Genomic DNA, 18243 nt, shown 5'->3' with positions numbered 1-18243 from the left:
TGTGTCACATAATACAATGTAATTAATGAATTAAAAATAATAAATAAAAAAAAAAGAACTTCCCAAAGTTTTCACTATTATATGAAAGCTCTTCATGGTCAATCCATGCAAACTACTATGATTTTTCATCTATTCCAGTGTGACTTTTTAATTTTCTTTGGAGCTAATCACTGCCTTTTTTGTTTTCCCCCCACCATATTTAATCCCAAATCACTGTAACTGGTATAAATCTCCTCTGGTGTCCCAACAGAACAGGATCTCTGCTAGTTTAATTTCCTTCCTGACCTCTCTTCCAGAGCGGTGTGAACTACTTGCATCTGGGCAGCCTGACCTTCAGGCCTGGTGTACCTATTGGGTTGTGAGATCCCCCTCCACCATCTGTGGGGTCTTCTCTTTGCTGTTCTATTGTGAAGCCCCCTGCTGTCTAAATCCCATATCCTTTTTTTGTTTGTTTATTCCCTTGCTCTGGAGGAACACATTCTCCAGCAGTTCCTATTGTGGAACGTTATCCACAAAGTTGGGCATTTGATGGATTCTTCCAATCTTAACCCAACATTCACATCTCTCAGGTCTGAGAAACTAATCATTCTTTTATGGGTTTCCTCATCCTCCTCTCCCCCTATTTTACCTTTCTAGAATCCTGATCTTTACAGTGTGAGATCTCCTGTTACCTATTATTCTTATATAATTTTCTGATTTTTGCTTTTATAATTTATGTTCTGAAAAAATTCTCTCAATATTTTTCAATTAAGTTTTTCATTTACCTTTCATTTCCCATTGCTATCTATCATTCTTTAAATACCCATAAGCTCCTGATGTTCTCTAATGTTCCTTTTAACAGCATCCTGTACTTATTTCATGGCTGCAGCATCTATTTTTTTCTGTGAATATATTATTAACAGTTCTCCTTGTTCTATGGTCTGTCACTTATAAGTTGTTTTTTCCTATTTATTTCATTTGTCTTTCACATTAGCCCTTTTTCCCTCAATATACAGTAATACTTCGCTATTAATTTTTTTTGCTATTAATTTTTACTTAAAAATCAGATGCTTAAAAGCTAAGTGCCTGGGTGAGCCTTCAATACTGTAGTCTTAACCGTGGAGTGATCCATCCATCCTGGACATTGGGTCCCTTGTAGTCAGTATCTTTGGATTTATTTCCTTACACTGATCATGTTCCCCAGAGAAGACTCTTCCAGCCTCCTGTCAAAAAGAAAAGCACCTAGCTGAAATGTTCTGGGAGCAGTACTGAGGGAAAAGGCTGGAATGTCCACAATTCAGGACATTCCACTCTTCCACTTTTGTGACAGCTACTCCACCTCACTTTCAGCAAAGTCTGTGTTCCCCTAGTCCAAATCCTTTGCTTCACCCAGAAGTACAGTGGAAAGGTCCTAGAAAATTAGCAGAATCACCAGATTTGGCATACAAGATTCCTGAGCCAAGCAAAGTCTGTAGATGGTTATTTTCTATGGACGGATCCTCTCCATTGGGTAGCTATGCTACCAACTACATGAGAGACAAAAATGATAAAAATGAGACACAATTAAAACTAAAAAAAACCTAGTGGATTAGTGACTAGAATAGCCTAGATTTCAAATTCTGTCGCTAACCATGGGATAAAAGGTCACTTAACCTCCCAAACTTCCCTAAGCTCAACTTTCTCATCTGTAAAATGAAAATAACAGTAACACCTGCATGTTGGCATTATGATAAGAATTCAATGGGGCAGTTCATACAGAGCACTTACATAATGCCCCCTCTTCACTCACTCTCACAAACACTGAGCTCTCCTCAAGGCAAATACAGCATGTACTCCATCTTTAAAACACAATAACATGAAGCTCCAGATGAAAACTAATCCCCTCCAGATCAAAGCAGAGGGATCAGGAGAGGTCTTCACAATGTGCCTTGAAAACACATTCCTCTTCTCCTTCCTCTGGAAACAAAGCCCCCGCTCAGGTACCACCTATTCCATGAAGTCATCATGAACCACAAAAGTGATTTCTTCCCTCTTTCCAACACAGCCAAGTGTTTTATTTTTTTTATTAATTTTAGAGTATTTATCCATAGTAACCAGTACTAAATCTCCTACAGAATCATGTTTCCTGAAAAGAGAAGTCTCTTAACATTGTGTCTGTTCCTCTCTGCATGTGCCACAGCACCACATTCAGAGCTTGATTTCATGAAAGGATAAACAGATCATCAGGGGAACTGCCAGGGTCCATGCAGTAGGTGTGAATGACACAAAGGTGTGAAGAGAACAGCTCCCTGCATGGCAGGGCCCAGGGAGCTTCCAGCTGTTTGGCAGGGCCCAGCGGATTTCTCTCTGACCACCTTGATGCAGTCTCACCACCCTTTTGCATGGACACTCAAGCACCGCACTAAGAATCCTGTAATCTATTGAGGCATTGTTTGCCCCTGTGAGATGGCTTTGGCAAATAATATCAGCTTGAGAGTTAATGTTACTGATAATGTCTTGGTGAGTGAGCCTTTAACTGCACACAGGAGTACAATCAAGCCCATGCTGTTTCCAGACACCTTATTGTGTACCTACCCACTGCCATAAAATCTGGCCTGGACATTTAGCATGCTTTCTGGGAAATGGCTTGATAAGAATTTTACAAACTAATGGAAATGATGGGAGTATGGGTTAAAACTGCCATGACAAAAAATATAGTTACTGGGACCCTAAAAGCTATCTTGTTACTGGGACCCTAAAAGTTATTTTGTTACTGTGACCCTAACGGCTATCGTGTTACTGGGACCCTAAAGGCTATCCTGCTAAGGCAAAAAATATAGTTACTGTGACCTTAAGGGTTAGCCTGTCCTTGCAACTCTTTAGAACATAGAAACTGTAGTTGCTTTAGCTGCTTTCATAATTTCTAACTAGAGGAAATACAGGCTGATTTCACTAACATCACAAAGATATACTTTTGATTATTGTTTAATCACTTATGAGGTTGTAGAACCTGCAGTTGTAGAGGAACTTAATGTTCGGAACCTTTTGTCTTAGATCTTTGTTTTTTCTCTTTTGATGTATTTCTCCCATTAAGTGATGGATAAGTTGTAGAATAAGAATTGTAGTAAGAGTGTATTACTGAATAAGATGTGTTGCCTACTGAGAAATTCTTGGCTGCAACGTTGGAATGGATAATGCCCTGTCTTAAGGTGAAACAATTTGTAGAATTATCTTTGGAAACACTCACTTGTCCATTGTAGAATTGAAACTTATATGGAGTAAACTTGGCTCATTGCTAATTACAATTCTTTCCGCCGTTATAACTCTTGCTTTACTTGTTCAGATAACAAACTGTGTGAGCTTGCTAACCTAATGGCCTTTAGTGCCAATGGCCCGTAATCCCCATACACCAAGACCCCGGACTTACTAACCCATACATAATTCAAGGTAGGGGCCTGGTTGTCACAGGTGGCGCCAAGGTTAAAGCCCAGACCTGAGGAGAGCGGATGAAGACTGGCAAACCAAGATAAGCAAGGAATGTGGGACCCTTCCTCAATCATTTCTCAAGAAGTTGTAAACTGTGCCCCCCTGAAGCTATGTCAAAATGGCCCTAAAAGAAAACTTTGTACTGCTTCTGTATAAATAAAGCGGACAGCTTTCTTGCAATGTCCACAATCATCAAGGAATCCTAGTGGTCCGTCTCTCCTTTCTTTCTCTCTTCTTCTTTCTACGCCTATCTCACGCACCCTTCTCGAGCTCCGAACTCTTGGCTGGAGCTGGACTCCGGCAGGGAACTTCAAAGACTGAGTGCTTCTAATATACCAGACTCTGAGAAACATGACAGGTGGTTTTACTCCAACTTGAAGTCCCAGTTGGTAGAGGATGTGTGGGCAGCAGAGTATATCACTTCTGCACAAGGACAATAAGAAAGAATGGTCTGAAAAGAAAGACGTGGTTAAACAATAATGTTGGGAGAAAATCACACAGTAAAAACATTTGTGATGTGCTCAAAATTATGTGCTTCAAAGTATGGGCCACTTGTTTTTGTTACAGGTTTTTATTTGAAGGTTCTCTCATATTAACTGGTCATTGGATAACTCTATTGCATGTGAGAAAAAAATCTTTAACTATAACTGAAAATTACCATGTTACTGAGCTATACTGGATTGAATACTATTTTCCCAAGATTCCTGTGAATCTAGAACCTGTCAGTCTGACCCATTGAAAATTTTCTGCAAATGTGATCAATTTAAGGTCAAGTCAAATTGGATTAGGTGACCCTAAAACCAATGACTAGCATTCTCTCATCAGGAAACGTAAGAGACACAGAGAGAAAAATATCATGTGACAAAAATGCAGTGGTGCAGCTGTGAGCTAAGGAAGGCAGCTTAACTTTCACACTGATGAAATCCTATCTAAATATAGATATATTATACATGTGAATATATAATATACATATATGAATATTAAAAAATAGCCAAACAACGCCAAAACCAAGTAAAATTAGACAGCCATAAAAAGACAAATACTGCATGTTCTTGCTCATCTATAGAAGCTAAAAAATGCTAATTTCATAGAAATAGATGCTAGAAAGCACAGGGGAAAGGAGGATTAAGGGAGGCTAGAAAACAAGAACCAAAATGCAGCCACAGTCTGCAGGAAAAAGCTCAACAGTGCTACAGCAAAACAGGGTAACTGGCCTTTACAATTATTTATTATATGTCTTATAAAGAATTAAAAGAAAAGAGTTTGAAGGTTCCTAATCCACTCAAAGTGACATTTAAGGAAATGAAAATGCTGATTACATCAATTTGACTATTATGCACACATTGAATTACCATACTATCTTCCATAAGTATAAATCATTTCCCAATCTGGTTCCCTACTGGTGACCTGGGAGGGCAGTCAAGAATGGTCCGGGTGTTTGGGCCCCTGCCACCACACAAGAGATCCAGATGGAGCTTTTGGCTCTTGGTTCTGGCCTGGTCCAGTGCTGCGGAGTGAGCCAGTGGATGGAAGACTCACTTTTTGAATTTTGGACAAATAAATATATTTTTTTTAAGTTTTGTTTCTTAAAGAAACACTAACATGCCTTTTATAAATGGAATTTCAAGCCCAACTGATTGAGTTTTCAACTCCCAACTTCAGCCTGAATTTAAACTATAAATAATCTTCCTTTTTGATAATTTATTTCATTTTCGTGTCTTATAATTTAAGGAACATAATTCAGTTTTTATGGGTCAAAGATTCTTAGATAATAAACTTACTCCATTCAAACGTTAACATAAAGTTTAGGTTTGGAAAAGGGAAGGTAGTTGAGTTAGTGCTTAAAATACCCACATTCCATACCAGAGTGCTTGGTTTTTTGTTTTTTTTTAAGAATTTTATTTTTTATTACAAAGTCAGATATACAGAGAAGAGGAGAGACAGAGGGGAAGATCTTCCATCCGATGATTCACTCTCCAAGTGAGTCGCAACTGGCCGGTAGGCGCCGATCCAAAGCTGGGAACCAGGAACCTCTTCCAGGTCTCCCACGCGGGTGCAGGGTCCCAAAGCACTGGGCCGTCCTCGACTGCTTTCCCAGGCCACAAGCAGGGAGCTGGATGGGAAGTGGAGCTGCCGGGATTAGAACCGGCGCCCATATGGGATCCCGGGGCTTTCAAGATGAGGACTTTAGCCGCTAGGCCACGCCACCGGGCCCCAGAGTGCTTGGTTTTAACACAGGTGCTATCACCTAGCTCAGCTTCCGGCTAATGCAGATCCTGGGAGCCAGCAGTGTTGGTCCAAGTGACTGAGTTCCTGTCACTCACATGGGGTGATGCCTGGACTGGGTTCCCAGCTTCCAGGTTTGCTCAGGCCCAACCTCAGCTACTGGGGATATGTGAGTCAGCAGACAGCAGTTCTCTCTTCTCTCTCTCTTTCTCTCCCTCTCCCTCTACATATATCTGTCTGTCCTTGCAAACACTTAAAATGTTAGCAAATTTTCCCTCACAAACATGGTTCAACGTTGATCAATCATTTTAAGTGCTTTATCTAATCATTTACAGATAGGAAAAGCATATTTATGAATTAAATCATACAGACATCAAAAATTTTTAAGACATTTGTTTGACAAACAGATTGTCATTCATAAAACCAATAGGCCTCCATTATACAAGATAAAAGTGTTAGTATAAATTATTTTAGATGTTTGCCCAAATTTATTTTTTATGCCACGACAAAAACAAAGTATCTTTCAAATGTTTTAGTATTAAATGCAATAATTGAAACATAAACATGTCTGAATAACTTTCATATCATTAAAAGGCTAACAAACACATTAAATACTCCCACTGCAGAAGCAGGAATTTTTAAGTTAGGATAAGAACAGCCTACTCTACCTTGAAAGCTGAAAGAAGCAGATTTCACTTTTTAACTTGGCAGTAACAGCTGGCTTTATTTACTCACACTGTAAAGGTCCTTCGTTTCTTCTTTCATCTTAGGGATCTCAAGAAGAAGAGCCCAGACTTCACCTCTGAGCTGGAGTGGGATTCCTTTGTAAATTCTCCTGTGAAACTTAATAAAGAAAACAGGGGGTTACAAACTGAACAAAACTTAGACTCATCCTTTCAATTAAGTGAATGAATATATGTTCATTGAAATGCTGTAAAATCTCTTTATCAGATGCAAACATGGAGCTAGACACAGAAGGGACAGTCAAAAGGAAGACATCAAGAATACCCAACACATTAGTATGCAGCCCAGGGCAATCCCTAGTACTTCTTTGTAAGTGCTAAACATTTAATTTACACATTCCATATTGGCACAATCTACCTGATACATATTTTCTCTCTTTACTCCAAAATACCAGAAAGATGTTCCAAAAAGCTGCCTTGGCCAGAGGTGTCCCCAATAGAGGATATGGAGCGCCATCAGAACCACATTTTCTTTCTTTTTTTTTTTTTTTTATTGATTACATTGCATTATGTGACACTGTCTCATAAGCTCTGGGATTCCCCCAAACCCTTCCCGTGCCCTCCCCCCATAGTGGATTCCTCCACCTTGTTGCAGTATTACAGTTCAAATTAATTCAAGATTCTTTCATTGCAAGCATAGAGTCCAGCATCTTATTGTCCAGATAAATTCAATGGTTTCTTGGGGAGACCTACTCTAGTCTGAAAGCAGAGCTGGCAGAATATCATACCGATCAATTAAAAGCCACAACATAACATCAACATCAATTTACAACATTATGGAATTAATTGACATGGTATTGAGTAACAACTATGTTCAAAATGTAAGATCTTAACCACATCCTGTGACTACTTCATTGACATTTCAATTTTAATTTATACACAGAACCGTCTGCTATATACCTTTAAATGGCTATAGGGTACTATTCAGCTGTCTCGTGACTATTTTCATTTTAGCATTCGGCAGTTTGTAGTGTTGAAGCTTAATTTTGCTGAACTTGGCAGATTTTGGGATAGTCTAAACTGGCTTATAACTCTAACAAGGCATATGTCAACAGTTGCAGTGCAGAAGAGTTTTAGGAGGGGTGTGCAGAGAAATCTTCAACACCTCAGTGAGGAGTAACTAATCTTTGTGTCCTACCTAGTAAGGCATGTGTGAGTCCACGCTGACCATTTCCTGTCTGGTTCCAAGCTTTCCTTGTTGTTCTCTGTCTGTCTATGCCAATTTGTGTGTGTGTGTGTGTGTGTGTGTGTGTGTGTGTGTGTGTGTGTTTTGGGGTGGGGGGCTCCGGAGCGACCCTGATGGTCATTGCAAGATGGGGTGGGGATCCAAAGTTGGAATTAAGTGAAGACCAGAGAAAGCTCCCCTCCCTAGTCCTGAAGGAAGCTTACTGTTCCGATGACCTTGGATCCTGCAAGGAAGAGTCTTCCATCCCATGTGGTAGAACCAAACGGGGCTGGATGACCTCAGAGTTCTTGGCCTCCGAAGGCATTCCAGTCCCCCGTGGTCTCCTTGGCAGTTGGGATGTAGTCCTTGGTGCCCACACTGATAGTCTTGAGAACCCCATTTTCCTGCTCATATGTATCTCTAGAGCAGATCAGGCTCATGTTCATCACCTTCACATGTCAGTTCATCATTGGCAATCTCCGCTTGTCTCTTTTCCTTCTTCACTTCTCCCTCCATCCACCCCTCCCTTCCTCCAATCTCTTTCTTCCTTTTGCACATCTTAGCATTTCCTCAGGAAAATCTTTGTCCTTTTCTCAGATGACATCAATCCTATCAAATCAGACAAAAATACCAATCAATTTCTATTAAGAAAAGACGTGATGGGCCTGGCACAATAGCATAGTGTTTAAAGTCCTCGTCTTGCACACACTGGGATCCCATATGGTCACTGGTTCTAATCCCAGTGGCCACGCTTCCCATCCAGCTCCCTGCTTGTGGCCTGGGAAAGCAGTCGAGGACGGCCCAAAGCCTTGGGACCCTACACCCCTGTGGGAGACCCGGAAGAGCTCCTGGCTCCTGGCTTTTGATTGTCTCAGTTTCAGCTGCTGCAGCCGCTTGGGGAGTGAACCATCAAACGGAAAATCTTCCTCTCTGTCTCTCAATCTCTCTGTATATCCGCCTTTCCAATAAAAATAAATAAATCTAAAAAAAAAATAAGACATCACTTTTGAAAAAAATTAGGCATAAATCATTAATACTATCAACTTGTTGGGTCCTTCAAAGTTCACTGCTATTGCTCTAAGAATCTTAAGATTCTTAAATATTTCTCTACCTTTCAGCATTTATAAGTGAAATACTGAGGAGCTATGATAACCAACAAAGTTTCACCAAACACTGTTGCATTATTCAGATTTTTTTTTCTTTTAACTGAAGCTTTAGTAAAAAAAAATCACCATGCAGTTTTAGGAAAGCTCTGATCCCTCAGATGAAAGGAAGTGCTAATATACAGCAACTTTCACTATGTGTGTTGTGAAGCCGATTCAATGATACAATGACTAATGCTCCACCTTCTTCTTTCAGTCCGGACACTCTATACTTCAAATTTGTAATTCCAGCAGACAGTGACTAGCCTCATGAAAGCTTTAACCCAGAAAATTCTAACTAGAAGAATGTACACAGGAGCACTGTGTGCTGACTTGGGAGCTAGAGTTGCAATAGCTCCCATGTATTCAACATTTTTGCCCATTAACTGCAAACTGAGTGTTTAAGAATGAGTGCATTTAAGATTTATTTTCCCAAAGGAAGTGTGCGACCTATGTCTACATCAAAATCCTAATTGTAAAAGAAATACACCAACAGTAACTTTACATTATTTCTTATATTTCTAAGAGAAAAGATGCTATGTACTGTAAGCAACTAATCTAAACATCTGAAAGTCGCGAAATCACTACAAACACAAAAAGTAAAAAAAAAATTTTTTTTTTAAAGATTTATTCATTTTATTACAGCCAGATATACAGAGAGGAGGAGAGACAGAGAGGAAGATCTTCCATCCATTGATTCACTCCCCAAGTGAGCCACAACGGGCCGGTGCGCGCCGATCCAAAGCCGGGAACCAGAAACCTCTTCCGGGTCTCCCACGCGGGTGCAGGGTCCCAAAGCATTGGGCCGTCCTCAACTGCTTTCCCAGGCCACAAGCAGGGAGCTGGATGGGAAGTGGAGCTGCCGGGATTAGAACCGGCGCCCATATGGGATCCCGGGGCTTTCAAGGCAAGGACTTTAGCCACTAGGCCACGCTGCTGGGCCCCAAAGTGAAAATTTAATAAAGCAAATTTGATAATGGGCAAATAGATTGACTTCATTGGATCCAAATCTCCACTAGATTGGCATTTTTCAAAAGTAACATAAACATGTTGACATGTACTGCTTATCATTTAAAAGACATACATTATTTTACTACTTTAATTCTTCACTCAATAATTGTGCATAAATAAATATCCATCACTTATCCTAAAGTTAATCTGATTTAGAAAAAAATCAAATTATCACAATAAACAAACAGAGAAGTTTCAAGTACAAATAAAAAGTTATTGGTCCTTGTGCTACTCCAGAACTAGAATTAAAAATTAAGCACAAATTGTAGACTGAGAAATACTGATAAAGTTACTTTTGTCATCCACAATAACAATTATTTCAACTTTCCCTGAGAATTTACTATGGGCAGGTAGCTATTTTAAGCCATTTAAAAATCATTCATCTCAATTATACCAACGATTCTATTTTACATATATAAAAAAAAGTGGATCACAAAGAGTTTATTAAATAATCTGCCCCAAATCATATGCAAGATCACTGATCTTCAAGTTTATAAAAAAGATAGATCTTTCTATGTTCACAGCAAAACTGCTTTGCCCGCTTGGGCTTACTTAAAACACACGGAGTGCCCCAGCTGTAGACAGCTATTTGGGGAAGGGTTACACTGCTAGGAGAGAAGCAGCCAATAGCTGGTTGGCATTCTGAGTCTGAGTTATGCTAACCTTGTTGAACTATAGGAGTGTGCCAACATAGTTGCCTATACTTTACCGGTGGGTCCTCAGGGTGGTGGGTGGGCGGGCAGGCTACAGGCAGTCACCTGTTTGCTGGGATCCTTGCTCAGGGATGGGAATCACAAGGGCTTTGGATGTGGGTGGAGCTGCAGTCAGGGCTTCTCTGGAGCCAGCCATGTGGGGGACCTGGAGGTCAAGGCAGCGGCCCTCCCTGGATCATGCAGCTGCATAAACAGGCATGTACAAGAGCTGGGGTTTGCGGGGGGAGGGGGGGAGCAGGCCAGAGACCTAAATAGCCAGTGTGCTGGGAATCCCTTGGCCTGGCTACAGCATCTGCTGCGGAGGCAGGCCTACCAATGGCTTTTTGTATTGGCAAACAGCATTTCCATCCATTTCATGATGGCCTCAGAGATGTCAGGATCTCTGATCTCAGGGACTAGAATCCATGGATGTGTGGTCTGGCCTCCATGCACTGGTTGTGTTATTAGACCACCTGCGTTGCTGACTCCTGTGCAAAGAAGCCAACATCTCAGAGTGATGATGAAGATGCAGAGCACATGGCCATCGGTCCTGGCTTGAGAGAGGGATCCACCAGATGAGATGGAAGGAGAGCTCTCAACCTGGGATGGGTAAGAGGTACCTACAGAAGATGATCTAAGCAATCTTTAGATTAAGTCAGAAGATACCTTGGGAGGAGTGGGATGAAATGGGACAGGTAGTTAGCTAGCTTGTGCTTGTGAGGTGGAGGTCACACTTCCCCTGCTCTTTGTGGGTCCCACTTACCTATCAATCAAGTGACTCTTCCTCCAGAACCTACTTTCCCTTTCCTGCAACGTGGAGTGGTGTCACTAAGCATTCCCCTTTCTAGGATCCTGTAGGAACTGGCAGCACAGAGGCACGACTCCCTTTTCCCGCAAATGTGAGGTGTGGGGTGGGGACATGTCCTTCTATCCCAACTTTCCTTTCACAAACCACTCCACACCTGAACATGTCTCATGTTTATCTGTGATCCCCTCACCTTTCTAAACAAACTTAATGTTTTTAAAAATTAAAAACTTTTTTTAAAAACATGAAGTAGCAAACAGAAAAATTTTAAGAAAGTCTAAGATTTAAAAAAGCACTAAAATAATGAAAATAAACTGTTAACTAAAACTTAAAAGGAATATACAAAGGATTATCTCTGAATCCAAGTCGTAGAAGGTAATGAAATACAACATATCAGGCCCGGTGTGGTGGCCTTAAACGCGCCTGGGATCCCATATGGGCGCCGGTTCTAATCCCGGCAGCTCCACTTCCCATCCAGCTCCCTGCTTGTGGCCTGGGAAAGCAGTAGAAGATGGCCCAAAGCACCCGCATGGGAGACCTGGAGGAGGTTCCAGGTTCCTGGCTTCGGATTGGCGCAGCACCGGCCGTGGCGGCTTACTTGGGGAGTGAATCATGGGACGGAAGATCTTCCTCTCTGTCTCTCCTCCTCTCTGTATATCTGACTTTGTAAGAAAATAAATAAATCTTAAAAAAAAGAAATACAACATATCCACAAAATCACAAACAGGAAAAAGATTAAATTATATCACCCTAAAATAAGATTTTAAAATTATGCTTGTTGGTTTTCAAATGCTTATATGGACTGACTGTTTCAGTTACATAGCTTTCTTTGTGAACTTCCAACTATCACTGAAGGTACAGAAATTCTGCAAAACAAGGTAAGAATTACATCAGAGCACAACAGCTATAGTGGAACTTGCTTACTGTTTGGAAGTTTACATTTACAGTTTACATTTGTTGATAACCTTTCAATTGAAAAACCAGAATTTTCCTTGGCTCTTACGAAGGCACAGCAAGTATTTTTTATTTTCAATGGAAGCAAACCAAGCTACAGACTTGTCTAGCCAGAGTTTCATCCTCTTACTCCTAAATTAGGATCTTTCTATAAACCCCCACTGCCTCACATAAGTTATAGCCTTGTTGAAGTAGAATTTATCAGTAGAAAGTAAGAGCTAGTATCCTCAGCCCATATGTGAATATTTTATTATTGTGTAGCATTTTCCATTGCCATCATCTGCAAAGTGAAACAGCAGATGGTATCTTTCTCTCTCTCTCTGTCTACAATTCTGCCTTTCAAATAAATAAAAAAGTTTTTAAAAGAAAAATATATCAACTAAAAGAAAATCCATCAAATAATTAAAATTTTCAATACCTCAGTGACCTCAAAATATTGATAAGTGCCAATCTACGTAATTTTAACTGCTAGTAACTCTTTCAGTACAGCAGGGGCACAATTCTGTGGTATCATAAAACTCCCAGACTATACCATGACACCAAAGTTGACATGTTGAGCCCTTATGCTCTTTACTGATTCTCCATTTGCATAACTTATCTCTGCTCCTTTGGCTTATCTGTCTCCACCTCCAAACAGAACCATCCTTCTAAATCTGGATATCAAAAACTTTTAAGCATTCACAAGGTGTGGGAGATTACCCCTGGATCTCTGCCTGGATAGCCCATGTGGGAGGTCATAGGCATATGGCACACTGTGCCCTTGGCTAGCTGAGGCTCCAACATCCACTGGGAATGAGACAAGAGACAGCGGTTGCAGCCCAGTCTTTCCTCTGTGCTTCTTCAATGAGCTGTTCTGGGACTTTCTTTGGAAACAACTCTGGGAAGTCAAATGTTACATTCATCCTGCTTTTCAGCAGGTAATGAGTTTGCCCTGAGACAAGGCTTCCTGTGCTTCCTGACCTTTAACTTCACTGGAGGATCCAAAGAGATAGACATCTGCCAGCCAATTACAATGTTGTTGTTGGCTGGAAGTACTGCTGGGACTACCCTTCTGCTTGCCCCCTTCTCCTATGTAAGCTTGTGACTTCTCTCAAAGAAGCCGACATCCTTCACCACCAGTTTGTCTCCAGTGTTTTGGTGGGCTCAGGGCCTGCTGGACAGAAGACTACCAAGAACAAGGTTCTATTGTCTTTCAAAACTAAATCCTATCTCCTTCCAAACTTCCAGGACAGATACTAAAAGGGAAAGTAAACATAAAAGATGGTATAATTAAATGAATTCTACAGTCTGGACACAGAATACCCTGCCTTATTGCTACAGGCTGTGTGACCTTGAGAAATTTACTTATAATCAATCAGTTTTAAAAAAAAGTTGGGTAATAGGACTCAGAAGCCCATTCAGCTGCTTAACCAGAAAAAGTGGTGGTAATGAGGAAGGGGTCTCTGTAGTAAGCTTTTTTGTTATGGTACAGCTTAGACAAAATAATAATCAGTAAGATCACAATGGTCTTCATTAATAGAGATAACTAAATTTTAAAAACAATACTATTGGTATACAGGGAAGCAGTCACTTTGAGAACACACAGACAATGCAACATTAACCAACTTTTTTTCTTAAATACAAATATTTGGGCTCTAAAAACCCAAATATTCTCGATCAAAGGTATATTTTTATTTCAAGATATTTTAAGAATATATTACTATTATGTAAGTAGAAATCCACAGAGAGAAAACACTTTCCCATAAAAGAGAAAAAAAATCCATTCCACTTTTTATTTCAATGCAACTTAAAATAAGATATGAACCAAAAACAGTTATTCCTTTAGAAGCTGCATTGTTTCACAACTTGTTGGAGCATTTGTATCATCCAATGATTTCAGCATTATAGCTATGGGAAAGTGTTTTAAAATTACACATCAAAAAAAATCACTCTCTTAAAATCTCTTTTAATGGGAACTGCATTAGCCAGAGTTCTCATAATGACCCATAATAATGACCCAGAAAAACCATTTAACAAAGGCTTAACACTTTCACATTTATATTATATACACACACCTACATGTAGAGAAGGAAGAGCAAAGAGCCATGTAATTCTACATATATTTCATTAGACTGAATGTGAGAATAAAGGTGCAAGGTACTTAACTCTGCAATTGCCACTTGAATTATCTTTCCACAAAGACATAACACAAAATAACAGTCAATTTTAAGCCAATATGAGAGGCAGCATAATATGAAACAACAGCAAGGTGTTGCAACTAATATTCTCCTTTGAACTAATTCCTCTTAAAAAATCATGAGTTCTAAACTTAATGCTTAAACAGCTTCAAAATCAACAATCCCAACTGAACTTTTGATGAAAATACTTAGTATGCTCAAAATGAACAATGACATTTGCCCTGCAAGATACACCTAGACAAAATATATCCATAGAAAAGTAAGCTTCACATAATTTAAGGTCCCCTTTAAAAATTAACTCCTTGGACCCAGCACGGCAGCCTTGCAGCTAAAGTCCTCGCCTTGAATATGCCAGGATCCCATATGGGCACTGGTTCTAATCCTGGCAGCTCCACTTCCCATCCAGCTCCCTGCTTGTGACCTGGGAAAGCAGCTGAGGAGAGGACAGGCCAAGGCCTTGGGACCCTGCATCCGTGTGGGAGACTCAAAAGAGGCTCCAGGCTCCTGGCTTTGGATTGGCGCAGTTCCAGCCATTGTGTCCGCTTGGGTAGTGAATCAATGGATGGAAGATCTTCCTCTCTGTCTTTCCTCTTCTCTGTATATCTGACTTTGCAATAAAAATGAATCAATATTTTTTTTAATCAACCCCTTATGCTATTAACAGCAAACTATTAAAGAATAAGATCTTCCTATAGTTTGAAAGAAATCTTGCTTAATTTGATTTAGCTCTTACTTTCCAATCTTTATTTAACCAGAGCCCTTTTCTCATTCAATAATAAGCAATACTTACTGACTGCATAATTAAGTTTCAGGCACTTTCTATGTATTTCACTAAAGCAATTACTTAATCCTCACAACACTATGAGGTAGACATTGCATTCCCATTTTGCAGATGAGCAGCCTAAAGCAGAAGGTGAAATGCTTTCCTCAAGTTCATACAGCCAGTAAGTGTAGAGCTGCAGTTTGAACCCAGGAAAGTCTGGATCCAGTATCTCTTAACCATCAGGCTACATTGCCTTCATGTTTAACCCATTGGAATTCAAGGAACTGACATGCTCTGGAATTTTTATTGGCAAATGCTGATACACAATGATTTACATCCATACAAAAAGGGAGAAAAGAATTACAGAGGGGAAAGGTATAAGGAAATACATGAAAGTCTCAACAGTTGATTCAGTTGTGTTTTGATAAGACTACAGAGGATGTCTGTCTCACTTTAAACATTTTTTATTGTATTACATTCCTTCAAAACTAATCAGGGTGTTAACACTCACCAAATGCTTTGGAAAGGCAGGGTTTGATGTAAGTGCTCCATATGCATTAAACCATTAAAGTGTCAACATTTTGAAACGGGCACTATTAGCTCATTTCAGATAAAGACATCGATGTTTAGAAGCCAATGGTTCTCAAAGTACAGTTCTTGAAGTCAAAATTACTTTTGTGATAAGAACACACCAGTTCTTATCTTCACTGTTGCTGATTTTTGCACTTCACAGAAAATCAGTAGTAATAAAACTTCTACATGTTGACACAAATCAAAGCTGCAGCTGTACTGTACTTAAGAATCATTATATTTTTTTCTTATACTTTAAAAAAAATTAGTTTCATTTAAGAATGCCCTGGGTAAATCAGTAAAGGTATTACTTCTTATTAAAACTCAACCCACATACATGTCTTACTAAACGTGGAGTTTAAAGAGAAACACACTGTGTTGGCAACGCCCGCGTCGCCACGTACCCCGAGCCGAGCGGAGGGACTAGGGTTACAAAAAACACAAGACAACACGCAGTACACAGAATGCCGATCGATGATGGATTGATCTTTATTGCAACTCCAGGCTTTCTTTTATACTCTGCCTAGCTCCTTCCAGTGTTTATCCAGTCCTCAAATGGCCACCCTAAATCCTTCGAGTTCCTCCCAGTAGTGGCCACCCTAAATCCCTTGAGTTCCTCCTAGTGTTTATCCAATCCTCTGGTGGCCACCCTAAATCCCTTGAGTTCCTCCCAGTGTTTATCCAATCCCTTGGCAGATAACTTGACAAATAGGAAGCAGGAACTTGCGGTTAAGCCAGTGGCTAGATGTATCAGGCCAAAATTGCCAATCCTGTTACGCTCTGAGAAACAAGCTAAGCTGTGTAGTTAATCCTTGGGAGACCGGGGCCTGCAACACTGACCTCAAGACCAAGTTGACACTGCAGGAATTCGGAGGAGAGCTGGAAGGAACTAAATCCCAGGCAGCACAATAGAGCTGCTGAATTAAATCACTACTGAATCCCATCCTACTTCTGGGCCATCCAATAACGTCTCCTACATGTTCTAAAGCAATCTGAACTCTGTTTTAGTTACTTATGACTTAAAGACTCCTAATTCAAAGTATTCTGCTAAATTAAATAAAAATTTTAAACAAATGTAAAGAAAACAGTGCTACAATTAAAGAAAAAGTTTCACTGGGAAAATATGAAAGGAATTTATTTTGTTTCATACAGAAATAATGTTACTATAAATTACCTTTTCAGTGTTCTTGTATTTTTCCCATCCCTTTAGCATTTTCAGCCATTTGGCAGTTCTTTCAATTTCCAGATGCTTTTGCTAAAATCAAAATCAAATTCACTGTTACTGATTGCTCAAGACTTTTTGACTTAAACATTACCCCCTCTAAACAGAAAACTCAATGAAAATGCTGTCAAAAAGGACTACTAAAAGATGTTACTAGATAGCAATTATCCTATTTAATTTTCATTGCGTTGGACATTAGAATTATCGTAATAGTATTCTATAACTAAAATTAAAAAGTCACAGGCAAAATAAACTTAGGAAAAAAGATGAATTTTCCAACACTTTAAAACTATTCATAGAAATCAATGTATTCTACAAATATTAAAAAAGAGAAACTAAAAGACTCTGGAATATATTTTGTGATTTGATAAAATACAACTTCAAGATCTAATTCTCTTCTTTCTCATTTTACTGACTTCAAACACATACATTTTTTTGTGAATGCTGAGTTCTAAAGGAAAACTGAGCATTTACCAAATAAGTAACACATAACTAGCACTTTTCTAAGAGAAAATACACAAACATAAATAACTAATCTTTGCCATGCGATGGCAAGTGTACTATGTGTAGAGGACAACTGAAGTAGGAATACAAAGTACTGTGACAGAGAGCAGCAAGGCCATGATGGAAAGAATGGTCAAATCCACAAGGGATGTCAGAAAAAATTATCTCCAAAGGCAGAAATAAAAGACTATTAGTGTTTACATTACGTCTAATGTGGCAAAGAACATTCTGGACAATATAGGAATTGATTTATTACTGAGAGTATTCAACACCCTGAGAAAGAGGGTCATAACTGTTTCAGAACACACAATTTTAAAAAGCATCATAAGGATATGAGGCTGTCAAAGTAGACAAGGGCCTTGTATGTTGTGCTAAACTGAGATCTGGGGCAAAGCTGGGGAACAGCAAAGGGAATAGAAAACGCTTGCTCCTATTTTCTAAGTTTCCAGGTAAGGTTTCTTCCATTTTTTTCACCTCCAGTACTCTGTCAGTAAGTGTAATAACCATATGAATAAAGTAATTGAAGTAGAAGATCATGTGGGAAAGGAAATAATTCTAATGATACATTTCCTGCTCAAAAGATGCATGCTCACTGCAATCCCAGGAGACTGGTACGATCATCCCCACGACACGATAAGGAAACCGACCCCGCAAGGTGGAACCTACTCGCAGCAAGCACATCTTGCTCCCATCCTGGCCTCCACCCTAGCACAGGCATTCACAGTTCCTGGATGAAAGCAACAGCTCCTTCCAGACTGGCCTCAATCCAGCCCCAAACAGGCAGTCGTTATATTGGCAGATGGCATACACCCACCACCAATCTTT

General features: G+C 39.7%; 1 protein-coding gene across 4 annotated transcripts in view; it reads right to left on the bottom strand.

Moving 5' to 3' along the window:
• The window catches only part of USP6NL (USP6 N-terminal like), a 190691-nt gene that overhangs the window by 46104 nt on the left and 126344 nt on the right, over nucleotides 1-18243 (bottom strand). For all 4 annotated transcript variants that reach the window (XM_058669479.1, XM_004588517.2, XM_058669478.1 and 1 more), the window contains 2 exons: nucleotides 16867-16947; nucleotides 6406-6513 (listed from right to left, as the gene is read on the bottom strand). In XM_058669479.1, the coding sequence (XP_058525462.1) occupies nucleotides 6406-6513; nucleotides 16867-16947 (189 nt within the window). The remainder of the gene's footprint in view (nucleotides 1-6405; nucleotides 6514-16866; nucleotides 16948-18243) is intronic.

Source organism: Ochotona princeps, chromosome 10 (assembly GCF_030435755.1).
Source record: "Ochotona princeps isolate mOchPri1 chromosome 10, mOchPri1.hap1, whole genome shotgun sequence".
Taxonomy (NCBI): domain Eukaryota; kingdom Metazoa; phylum Chordata; class Mammalia; order Lagomorpha; family Ochotonidae; genus Ochotona; species Ochotona princeps.
This window is presented reverse-complemented; position numbering and strand designations above follow the sequence as displayed.